Source organism: Hemiscyllium ocellatum, chromosome 49 (assembly GCF_020745735.1).
Source record: "Hemiscyllium ocellatum isolate sHemOce1 chromosome 49, sHemOce1.pat.X.cur, whole genome shotgun sequence".
Taxonomy (NCBI): Eukaryota; Metazoa; Chordata; class Chondrichthyes; order Orectolobiformes; family Hemiscylliidae; genus Hemiscyllium; species Hemiscyllium ocellatum.
In genome coordinates, this window is record NC_083449.1 from 13360999 (window position 1) to 13385793 (window position 24795).

The following is a 24795-nucleotide window of genomic DNA, read 5'->3' on the forward strand; positions in this document are numbered from 1 at the left end:
TATTTAATATAAATCAATATATCCTCACATTGCGTTCCCTGTTAGTTAGTTGAGTGGAAAATGTTTGATTGTCTTTCCCATGACCCGACTGTGGCATTTTGTTGGTCTGAGTCCTTCCTTCTGAAAGAATATCATTAAAAAACAAAAGTCATTTTAAACAAACAGAGAGGCGGCGGTATCATGGTGCTTTGTCGTTTGTGTAACGGGACAGCCAGCAGACACTGTGGGTCACCGACAGCAGCCGAACGGGACTCCAGCACAACCTGTCGCCTCATGGTGCGGCTCATCTCTTCCCGGGACCCCTTCAACCCATCCGTAACCCTCGGGGGGTCCACAGGGAGCTCTGCCGTCCTGCCCCATCCCCTCGTCAATGGTGGTGGACGGTTAAACAGCTCACGGTGGGGGGGGAGCAGCACAGATATTCGATGACGGAGGGCCGCGGTGCAGAAGATAAGGCTGCAGCGTGATATGGAGCAACAACCAGGCACTACAAAGGCTATGGGCCCTGCCAACGTCCCGGTAATGGCGCTGAAGGCTTGTGCTGCGGGACGTGCCCCTCCCAAGCTGCTCCAGTTCCCGATAGACCCTGGCAAGGACCGGCCGGTGTGAAACGTTGCCCAGGGCTGTCCTGTACGGAAGTAGCCGGTTGCAGATCCGACCTGGCCCATTCCTTTCCACCCCCAGCGGTCTCCTTTCCCTGGGCAGTGAAGTGAGGGAAGGGGGTCACTAGCAGGCAGCACCCGGTCAGTAATGACCCGCTCAGTTCCCCCAGGGTCACTCAGTTCCTGACCTCCTTCCAGCCTTGGGTCACACGCCGACAAACCGAGCTGGATTCCAGAAGGGGAGAGGTACAGCTCTTGGTATGGGGGCTGGATCCGGGACATCACAGAGCCCCTGACACAAACTGGGATGGATGGGTATCATTGGGCACCCACCCTCTGCTGCTCAGAGTCCGACCAGGCGCAGAGGAAGAGGGTTATGGTTGGTGGAGGGTCAGACATCCCAGCTCCAGGGTATCTCTGCAGGAGTCCCTCAGGGTAGTGTCCCAGGCCCCAACCCTCCTTCCGCTGCCTCATCAATGCCCCTTCCCTCCAGCGTAAGGTCAGAAGTGGGAGGGGGGTTCACCGATGGGCACACACAGAGTCCAGCCCCGTTCGCCCGTCCCACAGATACTGAGATAGTCCGTGTCCAAATCCAGCAAGATCTGGGCAATACCCGGGGCTTGGGCTGACAGGTGGCAAGGAACATTCACGCCACCCAAATGCCAGGCTCTGACCATCAGCAGTAAGGGAGAATCTAACCATCGCCCCCTTGACGTTCAATGGTGTTACCGTCACTGAATCCCCCCCCCCCATCAACATCCTGGGGGTTCCCATTGAGAGAGAATCTCACCATCGCCCCCTTGACGTTCAATGGTGTTACCGTCACTGAATCCCCCCCCCCCCACTATCAACATCCTGGGGGTTCCCATTGAGAGAGAATCTAACCATCGCACCCCTTGACGTTCAATGGTGTTACTGTCAATGAATCCCCCCTCCCCCCACTATCAACATCCTGGGGGTTCCCATTGAGAGAGAATCTAACCATCGCCCCCTTGACGTTCAATGGTCCCCCCCACCTCACCCCCAAAGCCTGTCCACTGTCAATGAAACACAAGTCAGGAATGTGAGGGAAAACTCCCCACGTTCCCTGGATGGGGGCAGCCTCCAATAACACTCGGGGAATCTCGACACCATCCCTCCCTGCCCCCACCAACATTCAGGAACAGCGGTGTGTGTGTGTGTACCCTGTACTAGACGCGCTGGAGAAACTCACCAAAGATCCTCAGGCAGCACTTTTCGAGGCCACTTCCCTCTGGAAGGACAGGGGGGGCAGAAGGTACGTGGGAACACCCCACCCTCCCTCCCAGCTGCACGCTCCCCTCCAATCCAATCCCCATCCCGAACAGGAAAGTCTTGGAATATCCTCCCCGAGGACATGACGATGGGGGAGTGTATGGGGGTCCCTATGTCACACACATGAGGTGGGGGTCCCTATGTCACACACATGTGGTTGGGGTGTATGGGGGTCCCTATGTCACACACATGAGGTGGGGGTGTATGGGGGTCCCTATGTCACACACATGTGGTTGGGGTGTATGGGGGTCCCTATGTCACACACATGAGGTGGGGGTGTATGGGGGTCCCTATGTCACACACATGTGGTTGGGGTAACTGCTCTGGGTCCAAGAAGGCAGCTCAGTGTATTTTTGGGGAGGGGGCATTAGGGATGGGTGGTAAATGCCAGGCTCAGCGAGTGCTACCCATATTCCCACAAGTGAATCCAAAATGGGTTTCTCTGCTGGCCAGCCCTGCTTTCTCTCGGGGTGGGGGGGAGCTCCAGGGCAGATTTGGTACAACACACACACACGGTTTCTCGGGACAACCTCCTTCAGTGAGTCTTCGGTCCTCGCGTCCTGCTGAGAGAGATCAGAGCAGGAACGTGGCATGGAGCGGGTTCCCTCCAGGATCGACAGCGACCCACTGACAGACAGCATCCCGGGACGCGTCTGAAAATGTGGTCACTGCTGACCCCAACTCAGCAGGGTCTTTACAGCTGCAGAAACAAACCTTCAGGAAACTCCCCGTTAAAGAGATTTATCCCTGGATTCGGTCTCGTGATCTGATGCCCACGTCCAAATACCTGGCTGGGAAAGAGTCACCAGCCCAGGCAGGGTAACCGACAGTGTTCCAAAACCGTCCACTGTATAACTGTATACAGTGTTATACAGGGACAGACCCGTCCCCACCGGTACTGTACCCCAGTGTTATACAGGGACAGACCCGTCCCCACCGGTACTGTACCCCAGTGTTATACAGTGACAGACCTGTCCCCACCGGTACTGTACCCCAGTGTTATACAGGGACAGACCTGTCCCCACCGGTACTGTACCCCAGTGTTATACAGGGACAGACCCGTCCCCACCGGTACTGTACCCCAGTGTTATACAGGGACAGACATGTCCCCACCGGTACTGTACCCCAGTGTTATACAGGGACAGACCTGTCCCCACCGGTACTGTACCCCAGTGTTATACAGGGACAGACCTGTCCCCACCGGTACTGTACCCCAGTGTTATACAGGGACAGACCTGTCCCCACCGGTACTGTACCCCAGTGTTATACAGGGACAGACCTGTCCCCACCGGCACTGTACCCCAGTGTTATACAGGGACAGACCTGTCCCCATCGGTACTGTACCCCAGTGTTATACAGGGACAGACCTGTCCCCACCGGTACTGTACCCCAGTGTTATACAGGGACAGACCTGTCCCCACCGGTACTGTACCCCAGTGTTATACAGGGACAGACCTGTCCCCACCAGCACTGTACCCCAGTGTTATACAGTGACAGACCTGTCCCCACCAGTACTGTACCCCAGTGTTATACAAGGACAGACCCGACCCCACTAGCACTGTACCCCAGTGTTATACAGGGACAGACCCGTCCCCACCGGTACTGTACCCCAGTGTTATACAGGGACAGACCCGTCCCCACCGGTACTGTACCCCAGTGTTATACAGTGACAGACCTGTCCCCATCGGTACTGTACCCCAGTGTTATACAGGGACAGACCTGTCCCCCACCAGCACTGTACCCCAGTGTTATACAGGGACAGACCTGTCCCCCACCAGCACTGTACCCCAGTGTTATACAGGGACAGACCCGTCCCCACCGGTACTGTACCCCAGTGTTATACAGGGACAGACCCGACCCCACCAGCACTGTACCCCAGTGTTATACAGGGACAGACCCGTCCCCACCGGTACTGTACCCCAGTGTTATACAGTGACAGACCTGTCCCCATCGGTACTGTACCCCAGTGTTATACAGGGACAGACCTGTCCCCCACCAGCACTGTACCCCAGTGTTATACAGGGACAGACCTGTCCCCACCGGTACTGTACCCCAGTGTTATACAGGGACAGACCTGTCCCCACCGGTACTGTACCCCAGTGTTATACAGGGACAGACCTGTCCCCACCGGCACTGTACCCCAGTGTTATACAGGGACAGACCTGTCCCCATCGGTACTGTACCCCAGTGTTATACAAGGACAGACCTGTCCCCACCGGCACTGTACCCCAGTGTTATACAGGGACAGACCTGTCCCCATCGGTACTGTACCCCAGTGTTATACAGGGACAGACCTGTCCCCACCGGTACTGTACCCCAGTGTTATACAGGGACAGACCTGTCCCCACCGGCACTGTACCCCAGTGTTATACAGTGACAGACCCGTCCCCACCAGTACTGTACCCCAGTGTTATACAGTGACAGACCTGTCCCCACCGGCACTGTACCCCAGTGTTATACAGGGACAGACCTGTCCCCATCGGTACTGTACCCCAGTGTTATACAGGGACAGACCTGTCCCCACCGGTACTGTACCCCAGTGTTATACAGGGACAGACCTGTCCCCACCGGTACTGTACCCCAGTGTTATACACTGACAGAGCTGTCCCCAGCAGGACTGTACCCCAGTGTTATACAGTGACAGATCTGTCCCCACCGGTACTGTAGCCGAGTGTTATACAGTGACAGACCTGTCCCCACCGGCACTGTACCCCAGTGTTATACAGGGACAGACCTGTCCCCACCGGTACTGTACCCCAGTGTTATACAGGGACAGACCTGTCCCCACCGGTACTGTACCCCAGTGTTATACACTGACAGAGCTGTCCCCAGCAGGACTGTACCCCAGTGTTATACAGGGACAGACCTGTCCCCCACCAGCACTGTACCCCAGTGTTATACAGGGACAGACCTGTCCCCACCGGTACTGTACCCCAGTGTTATACAGGGACAGACCTGTCCCCACCGGTACTGTACCCCAGTGTTATACAGGGACAGACCTGTCCCCACCGGTACTGTACCCCAGTGTTATACACTGACAGAGCTGTCCCCAGCAGGACTGTACCCCAGTGTTATACAGGGACAGACCTGTCCCCCACCAGCACTGTACCCCAGTGTTATACAGGGACAGACCTGTCCCCACCGGTACTGTACCCCAGTGTTATACAGGGACAGACCTGTCCCCACCGGTACTGTAGCCGAGTGTTATACAGTGACAGACCTGTCCCCACCAGCACTGTACCCCAGTGTTATACAGGGACAGACCTGTCCCCACCAGTACTGTACCCCAGTGTTATACAGGGACAGACCTGTCCCCACCGGTACTGTACCCCAGTGTTATACAAGGACAGACCTGTCCACCACCGGTACTGTACCCCAGTGTTATACAGGGACAGACCAGTCCCCACCAGTACTGTACCCCAGTGTTATACAGAGACAGACCTGTCCCCACCAGTACTGTACCCCAGTGTTATACAGGGACAGACCTGTCCCCACCGGTACTGTACCCGAGTGTCATACACTGACAGACCCTGTGAATGTTAACACACGTAAATATTAACACACACTCCCCCCGGGGGGGAACACCCTGTAAACATTAACACACACTCCTCTGTGGGGACCCTGTAAATATTATCACATCCTCCCCCGGGGGGACCCTGTAAATATTAACACACACTCCCCCAAGGGGACCCTGTAAATATTAACACCCACTCCCCCGGGGGGACCCTGTAAATATTAACACCCACTCCCCCGGGGGGGACCCTGTAAATATTAACACCCACTCCCCCCAGGGGGACCCCGTAAATATTAACACCCACTCCCCCGGGGGGGCCCTGTAAATATTAACACCCACTCCCCCCAGGGGGACCCCGTAAATATTAACACCCACTCCCCCGGGGGGCCCTGTAAATATTAACACACACTCCCTCGGGGGGACCCTGTAAATATTAACACCCACTCCCCCCGGGGGGACCCTGTAAATATTAACACACACTCCCCCCGGGGGGGACCCTGTAAATATTAACACCCACTCCCCCCAGGGGGACCCCGTAAATATTAACACCCACTCCCCCGGGGGGGCCCTGTAAATATTAACACACACTCCCTCGGGGGGACCCTGTAAATATTAACACCCACTCCCCCCGGGGGGACCCCGTAAATATTAACACCCACTCCCCCGGGGGGACCCTGTAAATATTAACACACACTCCCCCGGGGGGACCCTGTAAATATTAACACACACTCTCCCGGGGGGGACCCTTTAAATATTAACACACACTCCCCCCGGGGGGACCCTGTAAATATTAACACCCACTCCCCCCGGGGGGACTCCGTGAATATTAACACACACTCCCCCGGGGGGACCCTGTAAATATTAACACACACTCCCCCGGGGGGACCCTGTAAATATTAACACCCACTCCCCCCGGGGGGACTCCGTGAATATTAACACACACTCCCCCGGGGGGACCCCGTAAATATTAACACCCACTCCCCCGGGGGGACCCCGTAAATATTAACACACACTCCCTCGGGGGGACCCCGTAAATATTAACACCCACTCCCCCGGGGGACCCTGTAAATATTAACACCCACTCCCCCCCTCTCCCTGGGGAGGGGGAAACACTCTGTAAATATTAGCAGCTTCCCGTGAACGTCCTGTGAATATCATTTTTATTGAATCATTGCACATGCACATCGCTGGCCGAGTCAGTGTTTAGTGCCTCGTCCCTAGTTGCCTCAGGTGGGGGGGGGCGGGGTGAGCTGCCCTTGCTGGACCCGCTGCAGTCCGCCTTCTGTCAGCCGACCCCCCCCCCCAACCCCCAACCCCCATTCGGGAGGGAAATCCACGATTTGGACCCGGCCGCAGTGAAGGAACGGCGACATCTTTCCAAGTCGTGACGGCGAGTGAATCTCCCGGTGGTCTCGTTCAGCTGCTGCTCGAGTCCTGACAGATGGAAGGGGGCGTGGATTTGGACGGTGCCTTGAAAGGAGTCCCGGTGAATCTCTTACGGACCGTCCAGGCGTCGGTGTTGGAGGTTCAGGGAGAACGTGCTGCTTCGTCCCCGGACGGCGCGGGGTTTCTCGGGCGCTCTGAGAGCTGACCGCACCCGCCCGGGCAAGCGGGCACTGTGCCGCCATTCTCCCGAGGTGAGCCTTGGCGAGGGTGGACAGGTTCTGGCGATGTCGGTGGTGGGCAGTCCCCTCCCGGCAGGATTCCCAGCCTCTCACCTGCTCTCGGCGGTGGTTCTGTGATGGGTCCAATTCAGTTTCGGGGCATTGGTGGTCCCGCCAGCATGTTGGCGGTAGTGGGGGGGGGATTTACTGAGGGGAACACCACTGAACATCAAGGAGGGGGGGTGCGATGGTGAGATTCTCTCCCAATGGGAACCCCCAGGATGGTGATAGTGGGGGGAGGGAGGGGGGATTCAGTGACGGTAACACCATTGAACATCAAGGGGGCGATGGTTAGATTCTCTCTCAATGGGAACCCCCAGGATGGTGATAGTGGGGGGAGGGGGGATTCAGTGACGGTAACACCATTGAACATCAAGGGGGCGATGGTTAGATTCTCTCTCAATGGGAACCCCCAGGATGTTGATGGGGGGAGGGGGGATTCAGTGACGGTAACACCATTGAACGTCAAGGGGGTGATGGTTAGATTCTCCCTTACTGGTGATGGTCAGAGCCTGGCATTTGGGTGGCGTGAATGTTCCTTGCCACCTGTCAGCCCAAGCCCCGGGTATTGCCCAGATCTTGCTGCATTTGGACACGGACTATCTCAGTATCTGTGGGACAGGCGAATGGGGCTGGACTCTGTGTGTGCCCATCGGTGAACCCCCTCCCACTTCTGACCTTACGCTGGAGGGAAGGGGCATTGATGAGGCAGCGGAAGGAGGGTTGGGGCCTGGGACACTACCCTGAGGGACTCCTGCAGAGATACCCTGGAGCTGGGATGTGTGACCCTCCACCAACCATAACCCTCTTCCTCTGCGCCTGGTGGGACTCTGAGCAGCAGAGGGTGGGTGCCCAATGATACCCATCCATCCCAGTTTGTGTCAGGGGCTCTGTGATGCCACACACCCTCACCTTACTGTCGGGGGGTCAGTGCTGAGGGAGTGGGCACTGTCGGAGGGTCAGTGCTGAGGGGGCGGGCACTGTCGGAGGGTCAGTGCTGAGGGGGCGGGCACTGTCGGAGGGTCAGTGCTGAGGGAGTGGGCACTGTCGGAGGGTCAGTGCTGAGGGAGTGGGCACTGTCGGAGGCTAAGTGCTGAGGGAGTGGGCACTGTCGGAGGCTAAGTGCTGAGGGAGTGGGCACTGTCGGAGGCTAAGTGCTGAGGGAGTGGGCACTGTCGGAGGGTCAGTGCTGAGGGAGTGGGCACTGTCAGAGGCTAAGTGCTGAGGGAGTGGGCACTGTCGGAGGGTCAGTGCTGAGGGAGTGGGCACTGTCGGAGGGTCAGTGCTGAGGGAGCGGTCACTGTCAGAGGGTCAGTGCTGAGGGAGCGGTCACTGTCAGAGGGTCAGTGCTGAGAGAGCGGGCACTGTCGGAGGGTCGGTGCTGAGGGAGTGGGCACTGTTGGAGGGTCGGTGCTGAGGGGGTGGGCCCTGTCGGAGGGTCGGAGCTGAGGGAGTGGGCACTGTCGGAGGGTCGGTGCTGAGGGGGTGGGCACTGTCGGAGGGTCAGTGCTGAGGGAGTGGGCACTGTCGGAGGGTCAGTGCTGAGGGGGTGGGCACTGTCGGAGGGTCGGTGCTGAGGGGGTGTGCACTGTCGGAGGGTCGGTGCTGAGGGGGTGGGCACTGTCGGAGGGTCAGTGCTGAGGGAGTGGGCACTGTCGGAGGGTCAGTGCTGAGGGAGCGGGCACTGTCGGAGGGTCAGTGCTGAGGGAGTGGGCACTGTCGGAGGGTCAGTGCTGAGGGAGTGGGTAAGGGGGACCCCTCGGGGTATGACGCCAGGATTGGAGGGGTTTGAGCTGCAGGGAGAGGCTGGGGGCCGTTTTCCCTGGAGGTGGGGGGGCGACCTTATAGAGGTTTATAAACTCACGAGGGATGGGACATACAGCCAGGGCGGGGGGAGTCAAAAACTAAAAGGTGGGACAGGAAAGATTTAAAAGGGACCCGAGGGATAACCTTTAACCTCAGAGGGTGGTGCGTGTGCGGAACGAGGTGGGTGGGGGGGCTGGTACAATGACAACATTGAAAAGGACGGGGGGAGGGAGAACGTGGACAGGACGGGGGTTCAGTGGGAGATGGGGCCAAGTGCTGGCAAACGGGGAGTGGGTTCGGTTGGGCTGCCAGGGACCGGTTGGACCGAAGGGTCTTGTCTCTGCGCTGGTTCGTCTCCGCGAATAGGGGGGCACCGCGTCGCGGCACGCTCAGAGGGTCACCGCCGCGGCGCCGTGCAACCGCTGGTGGCTGCGCAGCGAGCCGGCACGGGTGAAGGCTTTGCCGCAGGCGGAGCACAGGAAGGGCCGCTCGCCGGTGTGGGTGCGCCGGTGACGGGCCAGCTTGCTGGGCTCCAGGAAGGCCCGGCCGCAGGAGGCGCAGCGGAAGGGCCGCTCGCCGGTGTGGGTGCGCCGGTGGGCGCTCAGGTTGCTGGCGGTGACGAAGCCTTTGCCGCAGGAGGGGCAGCGGAAGGGCCGCTCGCCGGTGTGGGTGCGCTGGTGCGCCAGGAGGCCGCCGGCGCTGGCGAAGCCCTTGCCGCAGGCGCCGCAGCCGAAGGGGCGGTGGCCGGCGTGCAGTAGCTCGTGCTGCGCCAGCCGGCCCTGCTCCAGGAAGCCGCGGCCGCACACCGGGCAGGCAAAGGGCCTCCGGCCGCCATGGGTGCGCCGGTGCCGCGACAGCTTGCCGGACTCGGCGAAGGCCTTGCCGCAGTCGGCGCAGCGGTAGGGCCGCTCGCCGGTGTGGGTGCGCTGGTGCACGGCCAGGTTCGGCGACGCGGCAAAGCCCTTGCCGCAGACGGTGCACTTGTAGGGCCGCTCGCCGGTGTGGGTGCGGCGGTGCGCGATGAGGTTGCTGGACGAGATGAAGCACTTGCCGCACAGCCCGCACCGGAAGGGCCGCTCGCCGCTGTGCGCCCGCTGGTGGTCCGCCAAGTTGCCAGAGGTGGCGAAGCCCTTGCCGCAGACCGGGCACTCGAAGGGCCGCTCGCCGCTGTGGTATCTCCGGTGCGTCTCCAGCACGCACGCCCAGCGAAACAGCTTGCCACACTCCGAGCACTGGAAACTGGGGTCCGCCCTTTCGCCCGAGGGTCCAGGTGGGTCCTCCGGCGCCCGCCGCTGCCCCTCGCCTTCCATCGCCTGCCCTGACAGGAGGAGCGAGACTGTTAACGTCACCCGAAGATTCACCGCGGTGAACTCACCCAAAACCGGCACATGGTGGGGAGGGGAGGTTTCTCCCGTTTGCAAAGGGATCTTGATCAAATGAGTCAATGGGCTGCGCAGCAGCGTTCCGTCTGGATAAGTGCGGGGTCTGGCCTTTTGTTGGGGTCTCTGATGGAGTACCGTCTCCAGACCTGCTCACCCAGGGACAGGACAGATATCCCGGCTGTGTGGGTTTGCTGGCAGAACGAGCCTTCCAGCTCAGTGAGTGACCCTCCATCCAGAACCTCAATCAGAACTCCAAAGTCTTCTCACTAAGAAGGATATTATCAAGCAGGAGAGATTTTCCAGGATGCTGCCAGTTAGGGAAGGAATGATACATGGGCATAAACTGGGTAGGCTGCGTCTTTTTTTTCCCAAACAGAGCACGGGGTTGAGATGTGACCTAACAGAAGTTTATCAAATCACGATAAAGCTAATTGTAGTTGCCTTTCCCCTGGGGTGTGGGATTTCGAGACTTAGGGGCACACAAGTTTTAATGTGCTTTCCTGCTCCTCGGACGCTGCCTGACCCAGCTGTGCTTTTCTAGCACCGCACTCTAATCTTGGCACACATCGGACGGTGAGGGGACGTCGATTTTTCAAAAGAAATGAGCTGCAACGTTTTCACGCACAGGATGTTTCACATTCGGAACAAACGTTCAGAGGAAATGGCAAATGCAGCGTTTGGTCTGCTTTCCTTTATTGGTCAGAGTATTGAGTACAGGAGTTGGGAGGTCATGTTGCAGCTGTACAGGACATTGGTTAGAGGCCACTGTTGGAATATTGCGTGCAATTCTGGTCTCCCTCCTATCGGAAAGATGTTGTGAAACTTGAAAGGGTTCAGAAAAGATTTACAAGGATGTTGCCAGGGTTGGAGGAGCTGAGCTACAGGGAGAGGCTGAACAGGCTGGGGCTGTTTTCCCTGGAGCGTCGGAGGCTGAGGGGTGACCTTATAGAGGTTTACAAAATTATGAGGGGCATGGATAGGATAGATAGGCAAAGTGTTTTCCCTGGGGTGGGGGAGTCCAGAACTAGAGGGGCATAGGTTTAGGGTGAGAGGGGAAAGATATAAAAGAGACCTAAGGGGCAACTTTTTCACACAGAGGGTGGTATGTGTATGGAATGAGCTGCCAGAGGATGTGGTGGAGGAGGGTACAATTACAACATTTAAGAGGCATTTGGATGGGTATATGAATAGGAAGGGTTTGGAGGGATATGGGCCGGGTGCTGGCAGGTGGGATTGGATTCATTCGGGATTATGTTGGGTTGGACCGAAGGGTCTGTAAGACTCCTTAACTCAAAGATGGATAAGGCAAGTGCGGTAGATGGTATCTTTAAATTCGGTGAAGTGCCAAGGGATAGGCCTGGCAGCAAAACTGAACACACAAATGTTGACTGGGATTAAGGACATAATGTAACTGAACAATGGGTGGCTCATTCTGCATCGCACGAGATAGTCCCAACGGCGGGTGTCAATGAAGGTAAGCATGCAGGTACAGCAGGTAGTGAAGAAGGCTAATAGCATGCTGGCCTTCATAACAAGAGGAATTGAGTATAGAAGCAAAGAGGTGCTTCTGCAGCTGTACAGGGCCCTGGTGAGACCACACCTGGAGTACTGTGTGCAGTTCTGGTCTCCAAATTTGAGGAAAGACATTCTGGCTATTGAGGGAGTGCAGCGTAGGTTCACAAGGTCAAATCCTGGAATGGCGGGATTACCTTACACTGAAAGACTGAAGCGACTGGGCTTGTATACCCTTGAGTTTAGAAGACTGAGAGGGGATCTGATTGAGACATATAAGCTTATTAAAGGATTGGACACTCTGGAGGCAGGAAACATGTTTCTGCTGATGGGTGAGTGCCGAACCAGAGGACACAGCTTAAAAATACGGGGTAGACCATTTAGGACAGAGATGAGGGGAAACGTCTTCACCCAGAGAGTGGTGGCTGTGTGGAATGCTCTGCCCCAGAGGGCAGTGGAGGCCCAGTCTCTGGATTCATTTAAGAGAGAGTTGGATAGAGCTCTCAAGGATAGTGGAATCAAGGGTTATGGAGATAAGGCAGGAACAGGATACTGATTAAGGATGATCAGCCATGATCATATTGAATGGTGGTGCAGGCTCGAAGGGCAGAATGGCCTACTCCTGCACCTATTGCCTATTGGTTAAAACGAAAGGCGCTGAGCCCTTGTACATACATCACTGAGGAAGAAAGTGAGGACTGCAGATGCTGGAGATCAGAGCTGAAACATGTGTTGCTGGAAAAGCGCAGCATCCAAGGAGCAGGAGAATCGACGTTTCGGGCATAAGCTCTTCATCAGGAATGAGGCTGATGTGCCAAGCAGGTTGAGATAAAAGGTAAGGGGTGGGGGGGGAGGGAATTTGGGGGATGGGCGCTGGGAAAACGATAGGTGGAAGGAGGGTGAGGGTGATAGGCCGGAGTGGGGGGTGGGGGCGGAGAGGTCAGGAAGAAGACTGCAGGTCAAGAGGGCGGTGCTGCCTGACCTACTGCGCTTTTCCAGCAACACATTTTTCAGCATACATCACTGAGTCCTAAGACCAAACAAGTGCAACGCTTGCAGCTGATGCGAAGATGAGAAAGTCAGGCTGGGGAGTGCGTGATAGTCATGGAGATGTACAGCACGGAAACAGACCCTTCGGTCCAACCCGTCCATGCTGACCCAGATATCCCAACCCAGTCTTGGCGACCTAAATGACCATCTCAGCAAAATAATCGTGACTAAGTTTAAGATTAAGGCGGGAATTAGTGTGATAATCGATGTGACATTAATAATCAACAATAATCTTCGGGAAAATGGGGTGAAAATGTTCATATTCGCGAGATAATCAATCATTTGAGAGATAAAGTGGGAGTCAATGGGGAGGAATGGCGGCCGCTTTACCCACACTGCCCCGCGCGGGTGCAACCGCCCTATTCCGGAGACGGGTAGGCCGCTGGCTCGGCGGAAGGCGGAGCCGGGAGACGCTCCACGCTCCGGTCGCTTACCGATTGCCACTTCGCGATGCCGCTGCCGGTGTTTGAGAGGCCGCCGCGGAGTGGCCCCGCCGCTACCGGCGACGATGCGGCACGTCGCCCTCCTTCCTCTCGGCGGGAAAATGGCGGCCGGGGAGGGTGGTGCGGCAGCGCATGCGTCGGTGCCGGCGCTTCGGCGCCTGCGCGTTGACAACGGCGCCGACACTGTCTCCCCGAGTGCGCCTGCGCAAACCCTGGAATTGTCCCCAGTCCCAGGGACAGGGGGTTAGATACAGAGTAAAGCTCCCTCTACACTGTCCCCCACTCCCAGGGACAGGGGGATAGATACAGAGTAAAGCTCCCTCTACACCGTCCCCCCACTCCCAGGGACAGGGGGATAGATACAGAGTAAAGCTCCCTCTACACTGTCCCCCACTCCCAGGGACAGGGGATAGATACAGAGTAAAGCTCCCTATACACTGTCCCCCACTCCCAGGGACAGGGGGATAGATACAGAGTAAAGCTCCCTATACACTGTCCCCCACTCCCAGGGACAGGGGGATAGATACAGAGTAAAGCTCCCTCTACACCGTCCCCCCACTCCCAGGGACAGGGGGTTAGATACAGAGTAAAGCTCCCTCTACACTGTCCCCCACTCCCAGGGACAGGGGGATAGATACAGAGTAAAGCTCCCTCTACACTGTCCCCCACTCCCAGGGACAGGGGGATAGATACAGAGTAAAGCTCCCTATACACTGTCCCCCACTCCCAGGGACAGGGGGATAGATACAGAGTAAAGCTCCCTCTACACCATCCCCCCCACTCCCAGGGACAGGGGGTTAGATACAGAGTAAAGCTCCCTCTACACTGCCCCCACTCCCAGGGACAGGGGGTTAGATACAGAGTAAAGCTCCCTCTACACCGTCCCCCACTCCCAGGGACAGGGGGTTAGATACAGGGTAAAGCTCCCTCTACACCATCCCCCCCACTCCCAGGGACAGGGGGTTAGATACAGAGTAAAGCTCCCTCTACCCCGTCCCCCCACTCCCAGGGACAGGGGTTTAGATACAGGGTAAAGCTCCCTCTACACCGTCCCCCCCACTCCCAGGGACAGGGGGTTAGATACAGGGTAAAGCTCCCTCTACACCACCCCCCCACTCCCAGGGACAGGGGGTTAGATACAGAGTAAAGCTCCCTCTACACTGCCCCACTCCCAGGGACAGGGGGTTAGATACAGAGTAAAGCTCCCTCTACACTGTCCCCCCACTCCCAGGGACAGGGGGTTAGATACAGAGTAAAGCTCCCTCTACCCCGTCCCCCCACTCCCAGGGACAGGGGTTTAGATACAGGGTAAAGCTCCCTCTACACCGTCCCCCCCACTCCCAGGGACAGGGGGTTAGATACAGGGTAAAGCTCCCTCTACACCACCCCCCCACTCCCAGGGACAGGGGGTTAGATACAGAGTAAAGCTCCCTCTACACTGCCCCACTCCCAGGGACAGGGGGTTAGATACAGAGTAAAGCTCCCTCTACACTGCCCCCACTCCCAGGGACAGGGGTTAGATACAGAGTAAAGCTCCCTCTACACTGCCCCCACTCCCAGGGACAGGGGGTTAGATACAGAGTAAAGCTCCCTCTACACCATCCCCCCACTCCCAGGGACAGGGGGTTAGATACAGAGTAAAGCTCCCTCTACACTGTCCCCCCACTCCCAGGGACAGGGGGTTAGATACAGAGTAAAGCTCCCTCTACACCGTCCCCCCACTCCCAGGGACAGGGGGTTAGATACAGGGTAAAGCTCCCTCTACACCGTCCCCCCACTCCCAGGGACGGGGGGTTAGATACAGAGTAAAGCTCCCTCTACACCGTCCCCCCACTCCCAGGGACGGGGGGTTGGATACAGAGTAAAGCTCCCTCTACACTGTCCCCTATCAAACACTGACAGAACAGGGGCAGCACAGGGTTGGATACAGAGTAAAGCTCCCTCTACACTGTCCCGTATCAAACACTGACAGAACAGGGGCAGCACAGGGTTGGATACAGAGTAAAGCTCCCTCTACACTCTCCCCTATCAAACACTGACAGAACAGGGGCAGCACAGGGTTGAAGACAGAGTAAAGCTCCCTCTACACTGTCCCCTATCAAACACTGACAGAACAGGGGCAGCACAGGGTTGGATACAGAGTAAAGCTCCCTCTACACTGTCCCGTATCAAACACTGACAGAACAGGGGCAGCACAGGGTTGGATACAGAGGAAAGCTCCCTCTACACTGTCCCGTATCAAACACTGACAGAACAGGGGCAGCACAGGGTTGGATACAGAGGAAAGCTCCCTCTACACTGTCCCGTATCAAACACTGACAGAACAGGGGCAGCACAGGGTTGGATACAGAGTAAAGCTCCCTCTACACTGTCCCCTATCAAACACTGACAGAACAGGGGCAGCACAGGGTTGGATACAGAGTAAAGCTCCCTCTACACTGTCCCGTATCAAACACTGACAGAACAGGGGCAGCACAGGGTTGGATACAGAGGAAAGCTCCCTCTACACTGTCCCCTATCAAACACTGACAGAACAGGGGCAGCACAGGGTTGGATACAGAGTAAAGCTCCCTCTACACTGTCCCGTATCAAACACTGACAGAACAGGGGCAGCACAGGGTTGGATACAGAGTAAAGCTCCCTCTACACTGTCCCGTATCAAACACTGACAGAACAGGGGCAGCACAGGGTTGGATACAGAGTAAAGCTCTCTCTACACTGTCCCGTATCAAACACTGACAGAACAGGGGCAGCACAGGGTTGGATACAGAGTAAAGCTCCCTCTACACTGTCCCCTATCAAACACTGACAGAACAGGGGCAGCACAGGGTTGGATACAGAGTAAAGCTCCCTCTACACTGTCCCGGATCAAACACTGACAGAACAGGGGCAGCACAGGGTTGGATACAGAGTAAAGCTCCCTCTACACTGTCCCGTATCAAACACTGACAGAACAGGGGCAGCACAGGGTTGGATACAGAGGAAAGCTCCCTCTACACTGTCCCGTATCAAACACTGACAGAACAGGGGCAGCACAGGGTTGGATACAGAGGAAAGCTCCCTCTACACTGTCCCCTATCAAACACTGACAGAACAGGGGCAGCACAGGGTTGAATTCAGAGGAAAGCTCCCTCTACACTGTCCTGTATCAAACACTGACAGAACAGGGGCAGCACAGGGTTGGATACAGAGGAAAGCTCCCTCTACACTCTCCCCTATCAAACACTGACAGAACAGGGGCAGCACAGGGTTGGATACAGAGGAAAGCTCCCTCTACACTGTCCTGTATCAAACACTGACAGAACAGGGGCAGCACAGGGTTGGATACAGAGTAAAGCTCCCTCTACACTCTCCCCTATCAAATACTGACAGAACAGGGGCAGCACAGGGTTGGATACAGAGGAAAGCTCCCTCTACACTGTCCTGTATCAAACACTGACAGAACAGGGGCAGCACGGGGTTGGATACAGAGGAAAGCTCCCTCTACACTGTCCTGTATCAAACACTGACAGAACAGGGGCAGCACAGGGTTGGATACAGAGGAAAGCTCCCTCTACACTGTCCCCTATCAAACACTGACAGAACAGGGGCAGCACAGGGTTGGATACAGAGTAAAGCTCCCTCTACACTCTCCCCTATCAAATACTGACAGAACAGGGGCAGCACAGGGTTGGATACAGAGGAAAGCTCCCTCTACACTGTCCTGTATCAAACACTGACAGAACAGGGGCAGCACGGGGTTGGATACAGAGGAAAGCTCCCTCTACACTGTCCTGTATCAAACACTGACAGAACAGGGGCAGCACAGGGTTGGATACAGAGTAAAGCTCCCTCTACACTCTCCCCTATCAAACACTGACAGAACAGGGGCAGCACAGGGTTGGATACAGAGTAAAGCTCCCTCTACACTGCCCCGTATCAAACACTGACAGAACAGGGGCAGCACAGGGTTGGATACAGAGTAAAGCTCCCTCTACACTGTCCCCTATCAAACACTGACAGAACAGGGGCAGCACAGGGTTGGATACAGAGGAAAGCTCCCTCTACACTCTCCCCTATCAAACACTGACAGAACAGGGGCAGCACAGGGTTGGATACAGAGGAAAGCTCCCTCTACACTCTCCCCTATCAAACACTGACAGAACAGGGGCAGCACAGGGTTGGATACAGAGGAAAGCTCCCTCTACACTCTCCCGTATCAAACACTGACAGAACGGGGGCAGCACAGGGTTGGATACAGAGTAAAGCTCCCTCTACACTCTCCCCTATCAAACACTGACAGAACAGGGGCAGCACAGGGTTGGATACAGAGGAAAGCTCCCTCTACACTGTCCCGTATCAAACACTGACAGAACGGGGGCAGCACAGGGTTGGATACAGAGGAAAGCTCCCTCTACACTCTCCCCTATCAAACACTGACAGAACAGGGGCAGCACAGGGTTGGATACAGAGTAAAGCTCCCTCTACACTGTCCCCTATCAAACACTGACAGAACAGGGGCAGCACGGGGTTGGATACAGAGTAAAGCTCCCTCTACACTGTCCTGTATCAAACACTGACAGAACAGGGGCAGCACAGGGTTGGATACAGAGGAAAGCTCCCTCTACACTGTCCCGTATCAAACACTGACAGAACAGGGGCAGCACAGGGTTGAATACAGAGGAAAGCTCCCTCTACACTGTCCCGTATCAAACACTGACAGAACAGGGGCAGCACAGGGTTGGATACAGGGGAAAGCTCCCTCTACACTGTCCCGTATCAAACACTGACAGAACAGGGGCAGCACAGGGTTGGATACAGGGGAAAGCTCCCTCTACACTGTCCCGTATCAAACACTGACAGAACAGGGGCAGCACAGGGTTGGATACAGAGTAAAGCTCCCTCTACACTGTCCCCTATCAAACACTGACAGAACAGGGGCAGCACAGGGTTGGATACAGAGGAAAGCTCCCTCTACACTGTCCCCTATCAAACACTGACAGAACAGGGGCAGCACAGGGTTGGATACAGGGAAAGCTCCCTCTACACTCTCCCCTATCAAACACTGACAGAACAGGGGCAGCACAGGGTTGGATACAGGGAAAGCTCCCTCTACACTGTCCCGTATCAAACACTGACAGAACAGGGTCAGCACAGGGTTGGATACAGAGTAAAGCTCCCTCTACACTGTCCCGTATCAAACACTGACAGAACAGGGGCAGCACAGGGTTAGATACAGAGTAAAGCTCCCTCTACACTGTCCCGTATCAAACACTGACAGAACAGGGGCAGCACAGGGTTGAATACAGAGGAAAGCTCCCTCTACTCTCTCCCCTATCAAACACTGACAGAACAGGGGCAGCACAGGGTTGGATACAGAGTAAAGCTCCCTCTACACTGTCCCGTATCAAACACTGACAGAACAGGGGCAGCACAGGGTTGGATACCGAGGAAAGCTCCCTCTACACTGTCCCATATCAAACACTGACAGAACAGGGGCAGCACAGGGTTGGATACAGAGTAAAGCTCCCTCTACACTCTCCCCTATCAAACACTGACAGAACAGGGGCAGCACAGGGTTGGATACAGAGTAAAGCTCCCTCTACACTCTCCCGTATCAAACACTGACAGAACAGGGGCAGCACAGGGTTGGATACAGAGTAAAGCTCCCTCTACACTCTCCCCTATCAAACACTGACAGGACAGGGGCAGCACAGGGTTGGATACAGAGGAAAGCTCCCTCTACACTCTCCCGTATCAAACACTGACAGAACAGGGGCAGCACAGGGTTGGATACAGAGTAAAGCTCCCTCTACACTGTCCCGTATCAAACACTGACAGAACAGGGGCAGCACAGGGTTGGATACAGAGGAAAGCTCCCTCTACACTCTCCCGTATCAAACACTGACAGAACAGGGGCAGCACAGGGTTGGATACAGAGGAAAGCTCCCTCTACACTCTCCCCTATCAAACACTGACAGGACAGGGGCAGCACAGGGTTGGATACAGAGGAAAGCTCCCTCTACACTGTCCCCTATCAAACACTGACAGGACAGGGGCAGCACAGGGTTGGATACAGAGGAAAGCTCCCTCTACACTCTCCCCTATCAAACACTGACAGAACAGGGGCAGCACAGGGTTGGATACAGAGGAAAGCTCCCTCTACACTGTCCCCTATCAAACACTGACAGAACAGGGGCAGCACAGGGTTGGATACAGAGTAAAGCTCCCTCTACACTGTCCCGTATCAAACACTGACAGAACAGGGGCAGCACAGGGTTGGATACAGAGTAAAGCTCCCTCTACACTGTCCTGTATCAAACACTGACAGAACAGGGGCAGCACAGGGTTGGATACAGAGGAAAGCTCCCTCTACACTCTCCCGTATCAAACACTGACAGAACAGGGGCAGCACAGGGTTGGATACAGAGTAAAGCTCCCTCTACACTGTCCCCTATCAAACACTGACAGAACAGGGACAGCACAGGGTTGGATACAGAGGAAAGCTCCCTCTACACTGTCCCGTATCAAACACTGACAGAACAGGGGCAGCACAGGGTTGGATACAGAGGAAAGCTCCCTCTACACTCTCCCCTATCAAACACTGACAGAACAGGGGCAGCACAGGGTTGGATACAGAGTAAAGCTCCCTCTACACTCTCCCGTATCAAACACTGACAGAACAGGGGCAGCACAGGGTTGGATACAGAGGAAAGCTCCCTCTACACTGTCCCGTATCAAACACTGACAGAACAGGGGCAGCACAGGGTTGGATACAGAGGAAAGCTCCCTCTACACTGTCCCGTATCAAACACTGACAGAACAGGGGCAGCACAGGGTTGGATACAGAGTAAAGCTCCCTCTACACTCTCCCGTATCAAACACTGACAGAACAGGGGCAGCACAGGGTTGGATACAGAGGAAAGCTCCCTCTACACTGTCCGCTATCAAACACTGACAGAACAGGGGCAGCACAGGGTTGGATACAGAGTAAAGCTCTCTCTACACTCTCCCCTATCAAACACTGACAGAACAGGGGCAGCACAGGGTTGGATACAGAGTAAAGCTCCCTCTACACTGTCCCCTATCAAACACTGACAGAACAGGGGCAGCACAGGGTTGGATACAGAGGAAAGCTCCCTCTACACTGTCCGCTATCAAACACTGACAGAACAGGGGCAGCACAGGGTTGGATACAGAGTAAAGCTCTCTCTACACTCTCCCCTATCAAACACTGACAGAACAGGGGCAGCACAGGGTTGGATACAGAGTAAAGCTCCCTCTACACTGTCCTGTATCAAACACTGACAGAACAGGGGCAGCACAGGGTTGGATACAGAGGAAAGCTCCCTCTACACTATCCCCTATCAAACACTGACAGAACAGGGGCAGCACAGGGTTGGATACAGAGTAAAGCTCCCTCTACACTATCCCCTATCAAACACTGACAGAACAGGGGCAGCACAGGGTTGGATACAGAGGAAAGCTCCCTCTACACTGTCCCGTATCAAACACTGACAGAACAGGGGCAGCACAGGGTTGGATACAGAGGAAAGCTCCCTCTACACTCTCCCCTATCAAACACTGACAGAACAGGGGCAGCACAGGGTTGGATACAGAGGAAAGCTCCCTCTACACTGTCCCGTATCAAACACTGACAGAACAGGGGCAGCACAGGGTTGGATACAGAGGAAAGCTCCCTCTACACTCTCCCCTATCAAACACTGACAGAACTGGGGCAGCACAGGGTTGGATACAGAGGAAAGCTCCCTCTACACTGTCCCGTATCAAACACTGACAGAACACGGGCAGCACAGGGTTGGATACAGAGGAAAGCTCCCTCTACACTGTCCCGTATCAAACACTGACAGAACAGGGGCAGCACAGGGTTGGATACAGGGGAAAGCTCCCTCTACACTGTCCCCTATCAAACACTGACAGAACAGGGGCAGCACAGGGTTGGATACAGAGTAAAGCTCCCTCTACACTCTCCCCTATCAAACACTGACAGAACAGGGGCAGCACAGGGTTGGATACAGAGTAAAGCTCCCTCTACACTGTCCCCTATCAAACACTGACAGAACAGGGGCAGCACAGGGTTGGATACAGAGTAAAGCTCCCTCTACACTGTCCCGTATCAAACACTGACAGAACAGGGGCAGCACAGGGTTGGATACAGAGGAAAGCTCCCTCTACACTGTCCCGTATCAAACACTGACAGAACAGGGGCAGCACAGGGTTGGATACAGAGTAAAGCTCCCTCTACACTGTCCCCTATCAAACACTGACAGAACAGGGGCAGCACAGGGTTGGATACAGAGTAAAGCTCCCTCTACACTGTCCCGTATCAAACCCTGACAGAACAGGGGCAGCACAGGGTTGGATACAGAGGAAAGCTTCCTCTACACTGTCCCTATCAAACACTGACAGAACAGGGGCAGCACAGGGTTGGATACAGAGGAAAGCTCCCTCTACACTGTCCCGTATCAAACACTGACAGAACAGGGGCAGCACAGGGTTGGATACAGAGGAAAGCTCCCTCTACACTGTCCCGTATCAAACACTGACAGAACAGGGGCAGCACAGGGTTGGATACAGAGGAAAGCTCCCTCTACACTGTCCCCTATCAAACACTGACAGAACAGGGGCAGCACAGGGTTGGATACAGAGTAAAGCTCCCTCTACACTGTCCCGTATCAAACACTGACAGAACAGGGGCAGCACAGGGTTGGATACAGAGTAAAGCTCCCTCTACACTGTCCCGTATCAAACACTGACAGAACAGGGGCAGCACAGGGTTGGATACAGAGGAAAGCTCCCTCTACACTCTCCCCTATCAAACACTGACAGAACAGGGGCAGCACAGGGTTGGATACAGTGTAAAGCTCCCTCTACACTGTCCCGTATCAAACACTGACAGAACAGGGGCAGCACAGGGTTGGATACAGTGTAAAGCTCCCTCTACACTGTCCCGTATCAAACACTGACAGAACAGGGGCAGCACAGGGTTGGATACAGAGTAAAGCTCCCTCTACACTGTCCCCTATCAAACACTGACAGAACAGGGGCAGCACAGGGTTGGATACAGAGTAAAGCTCCCTCTACACTGTCCCGTATCAAACACTGACAGAACAGGGGCAGCACAGGGTTGGATACAGAGGAAAGCTCCCTCTACACTGTCCCATATCAAACACTGACAGAACAGGGGCAGCACAGGGTTGGATACAGAGGAAAGCTCCCTCTACACTGTCCTGTATCAAACACTGACAGAACAGGGGCAGCACAGGGTTGGATACAGAGTAAAGCTCCCTCTACACTCTCCCCTATCAAACACTGACAGAACAGGGGCAGCACAGGGTTGGATACAGAGTAAAGCTCCCTCTACACTGTCCCCTATCAAACACTGACAGAACAGGGGCAGCACAGGGTTGAATACAGAGGAAAGCTCCCTCTACACTGTCCCGTATCAAACACTGACAGAACAGGGGCAGCACAGGGTTGGATACAGAGGAAAGCTCCCTCTACACTGTCCCGTATCAAACACTGACAGAACAGGGGCAGCACAGGGTTGGATACAGAGGAAAGCTCCCTCTACACTCTCCCCTATCAAACACTGACAGAACAGGGGCAGCACAGGGTTGGATACAGAGTAAAGCTCCCTCTACACTGTCCTGTATCAAACACTGACAGAACAGGGGCAGCACTGGGTTGGATACAGAGTAAAGCTCCCTCTACACTGTCCCGTATCAAACACTGACAGAACAGGGGCAGCACAGGGTTGAATACAGAGGAAAGCTCCCTCTACACTCTCCCCTATCAAACACTGACAGAACAGGGGCAGCACAGGGTTGGATACAGAGGAAAGCTCCCTCTACACTGTCCCGTATCAAACACTGACAGAACAGGGGCAGCACAGGGTTGGATACAGAGGAAAGCTCCCTCTACACTGTCCTGTATCAAACACTGACAGAACAGGGGCAGCACAGGGTTGGATACAGAGGAAAGCTCCCTCTACACTCTCCCCTATCAAACACTGACAGAACAGGGGCAGCACAGGGTTGGATACAGAGGAAAGCTCCCTCTACACTGTCCCGTATCAAACACTGACAGAACAGGGGCAGCACAGGGTTGGATACAGAGTAAAGCTCCCTCTACACTGTCCCGTATCAAACACTGACAGGACAGGGGCAGCACAGGGTTGTATACAGAGGAAAGCTCCCTCTACACTGTCCCGTATCAAACACTGACAGAACAGGGGCAGCACAGGGTTGGATACAGAGGAAAGCTCCCTCTACACTGTCCCGTATCAAACACTGACAGCACAGGGGCAGCACAGGGTTGGATACAGAGGAAAGCTCCCTCTACACTGTCCCGTATCAAACACTGACAGAACAGGGGCAGCACAGGGTTGGATACAGAGTAAAGCTCCCTCTACACTGTCCCCTATCAAACACTGACAGAACAGGGGCAGCACAGGGTTGGATACAGAGTAAAGCTCCCTCTACACTGTCCCGTATCAAACACTGACAGAACAGGGGCAGCACAGGGTTGGATACAGAGGAAAGCTCCCTCTACACTGTCCCGTATCAAACACTGACAGAACAGGGGCAGCACAGGGTTGGATACAGAGGAAAGCTCCCTCTACACTGTCCCGTATCAAACACTGACAGAACAGGGCAGCACAGGGTTGGATACAGAGGAAAGCTCCCTCTACACTGTCCCGTATCAAACACTGACAGAACAGGGGCAGCACAGGGTTGAATACAGAGGAAAGCTCCCTCTACACTCTCCCCTATCAAACACTGACAGAACAGGGCAGCACAGGGTTGGATACAGAGTAAAGCTCCCTCTACACTGTCCCGTATCAAACACTGACAGAACAGGGGCAGCACAGGGTTGGATACAGAGGAAAGCTCCCTCTACACTCTCCCCTATCAAACACTGACAGAACAGGGGCAGCACAGGGTTGAATACAGAGGAAAGCTCCCTCTACACTCTCCCCTATCAAACACTGACAGAACAGGGCAGCACAGGGTTGGATACAGAGGAAAGCTCCCTCTACACTCTCCCCTATCAAACACTGACAGAACAGGGGCAGCACAGGGTTGGATACAGAGGAAAGCTCCCTCTACACTCTCCCCTATCAAACACTGACAGAACAGGGGCAGCACAGGGTTGGATACAGAGGAAAGCTCCCTCTACACTCTCCCCTATCAAACACTGACAGAACAGGGGCAGCACAGGGTTGGATACAGAGGAAAGCTCCCTCTACACTGTCCCGTATCAAACACTGACAGAACAGGGGCAGCACAGGGTTGGATACAGAGGAAAGCTCCCTCTACACTGTCCCGTATCAAACACTGACAGAACAGGGGCAGCACAGGGTTGGATACAGAGTAAAGCTCCCTCTACACTGTCCCCTATCAAACACTGACAGAACAGGGGCAGCACAGGGTTGGATACAGAGGAAAGCTCCCTCTACACTGTCCCGTATCAAACACTGACAGAACAGGGGCAGCACAGGGTTGGATACAGAGTAAAGCTCCCTCT

General features: G+C 55.4%; 1 protein-coding gene across 1 annotated transcript in view; it reads right to left on the reverse strand.

Moving 5' to 3' along the window:
• Nucleotides 1-9178: 9178 nt before the first annotated feature.
• Nucleotides 9179-24795, reverse strand: part of LOC132837341 (oocyte zinc finger protein XlCOF6.1-like) — a 70672-nt gene continuing 55055 nt past the window's right edge. The window contains exons 3-4 of the mRNA XM_060857007.1: nucleotides 13258-13478; nucleotides 9179-10197 (exon numbers count right to left, since the gene is read on the reverse strand). Coding sequence (XP_060712990.1) covers nucleotides 9269-10197; nucleotides 13258-13478 — 1150 coding nt within the window. The 3' untranslated portion in view covers nucleotides 9179-9268. The remainder of the gene's footprint in view (nucleotides 10198-13257; nucleotides 13479-24795) is intronic.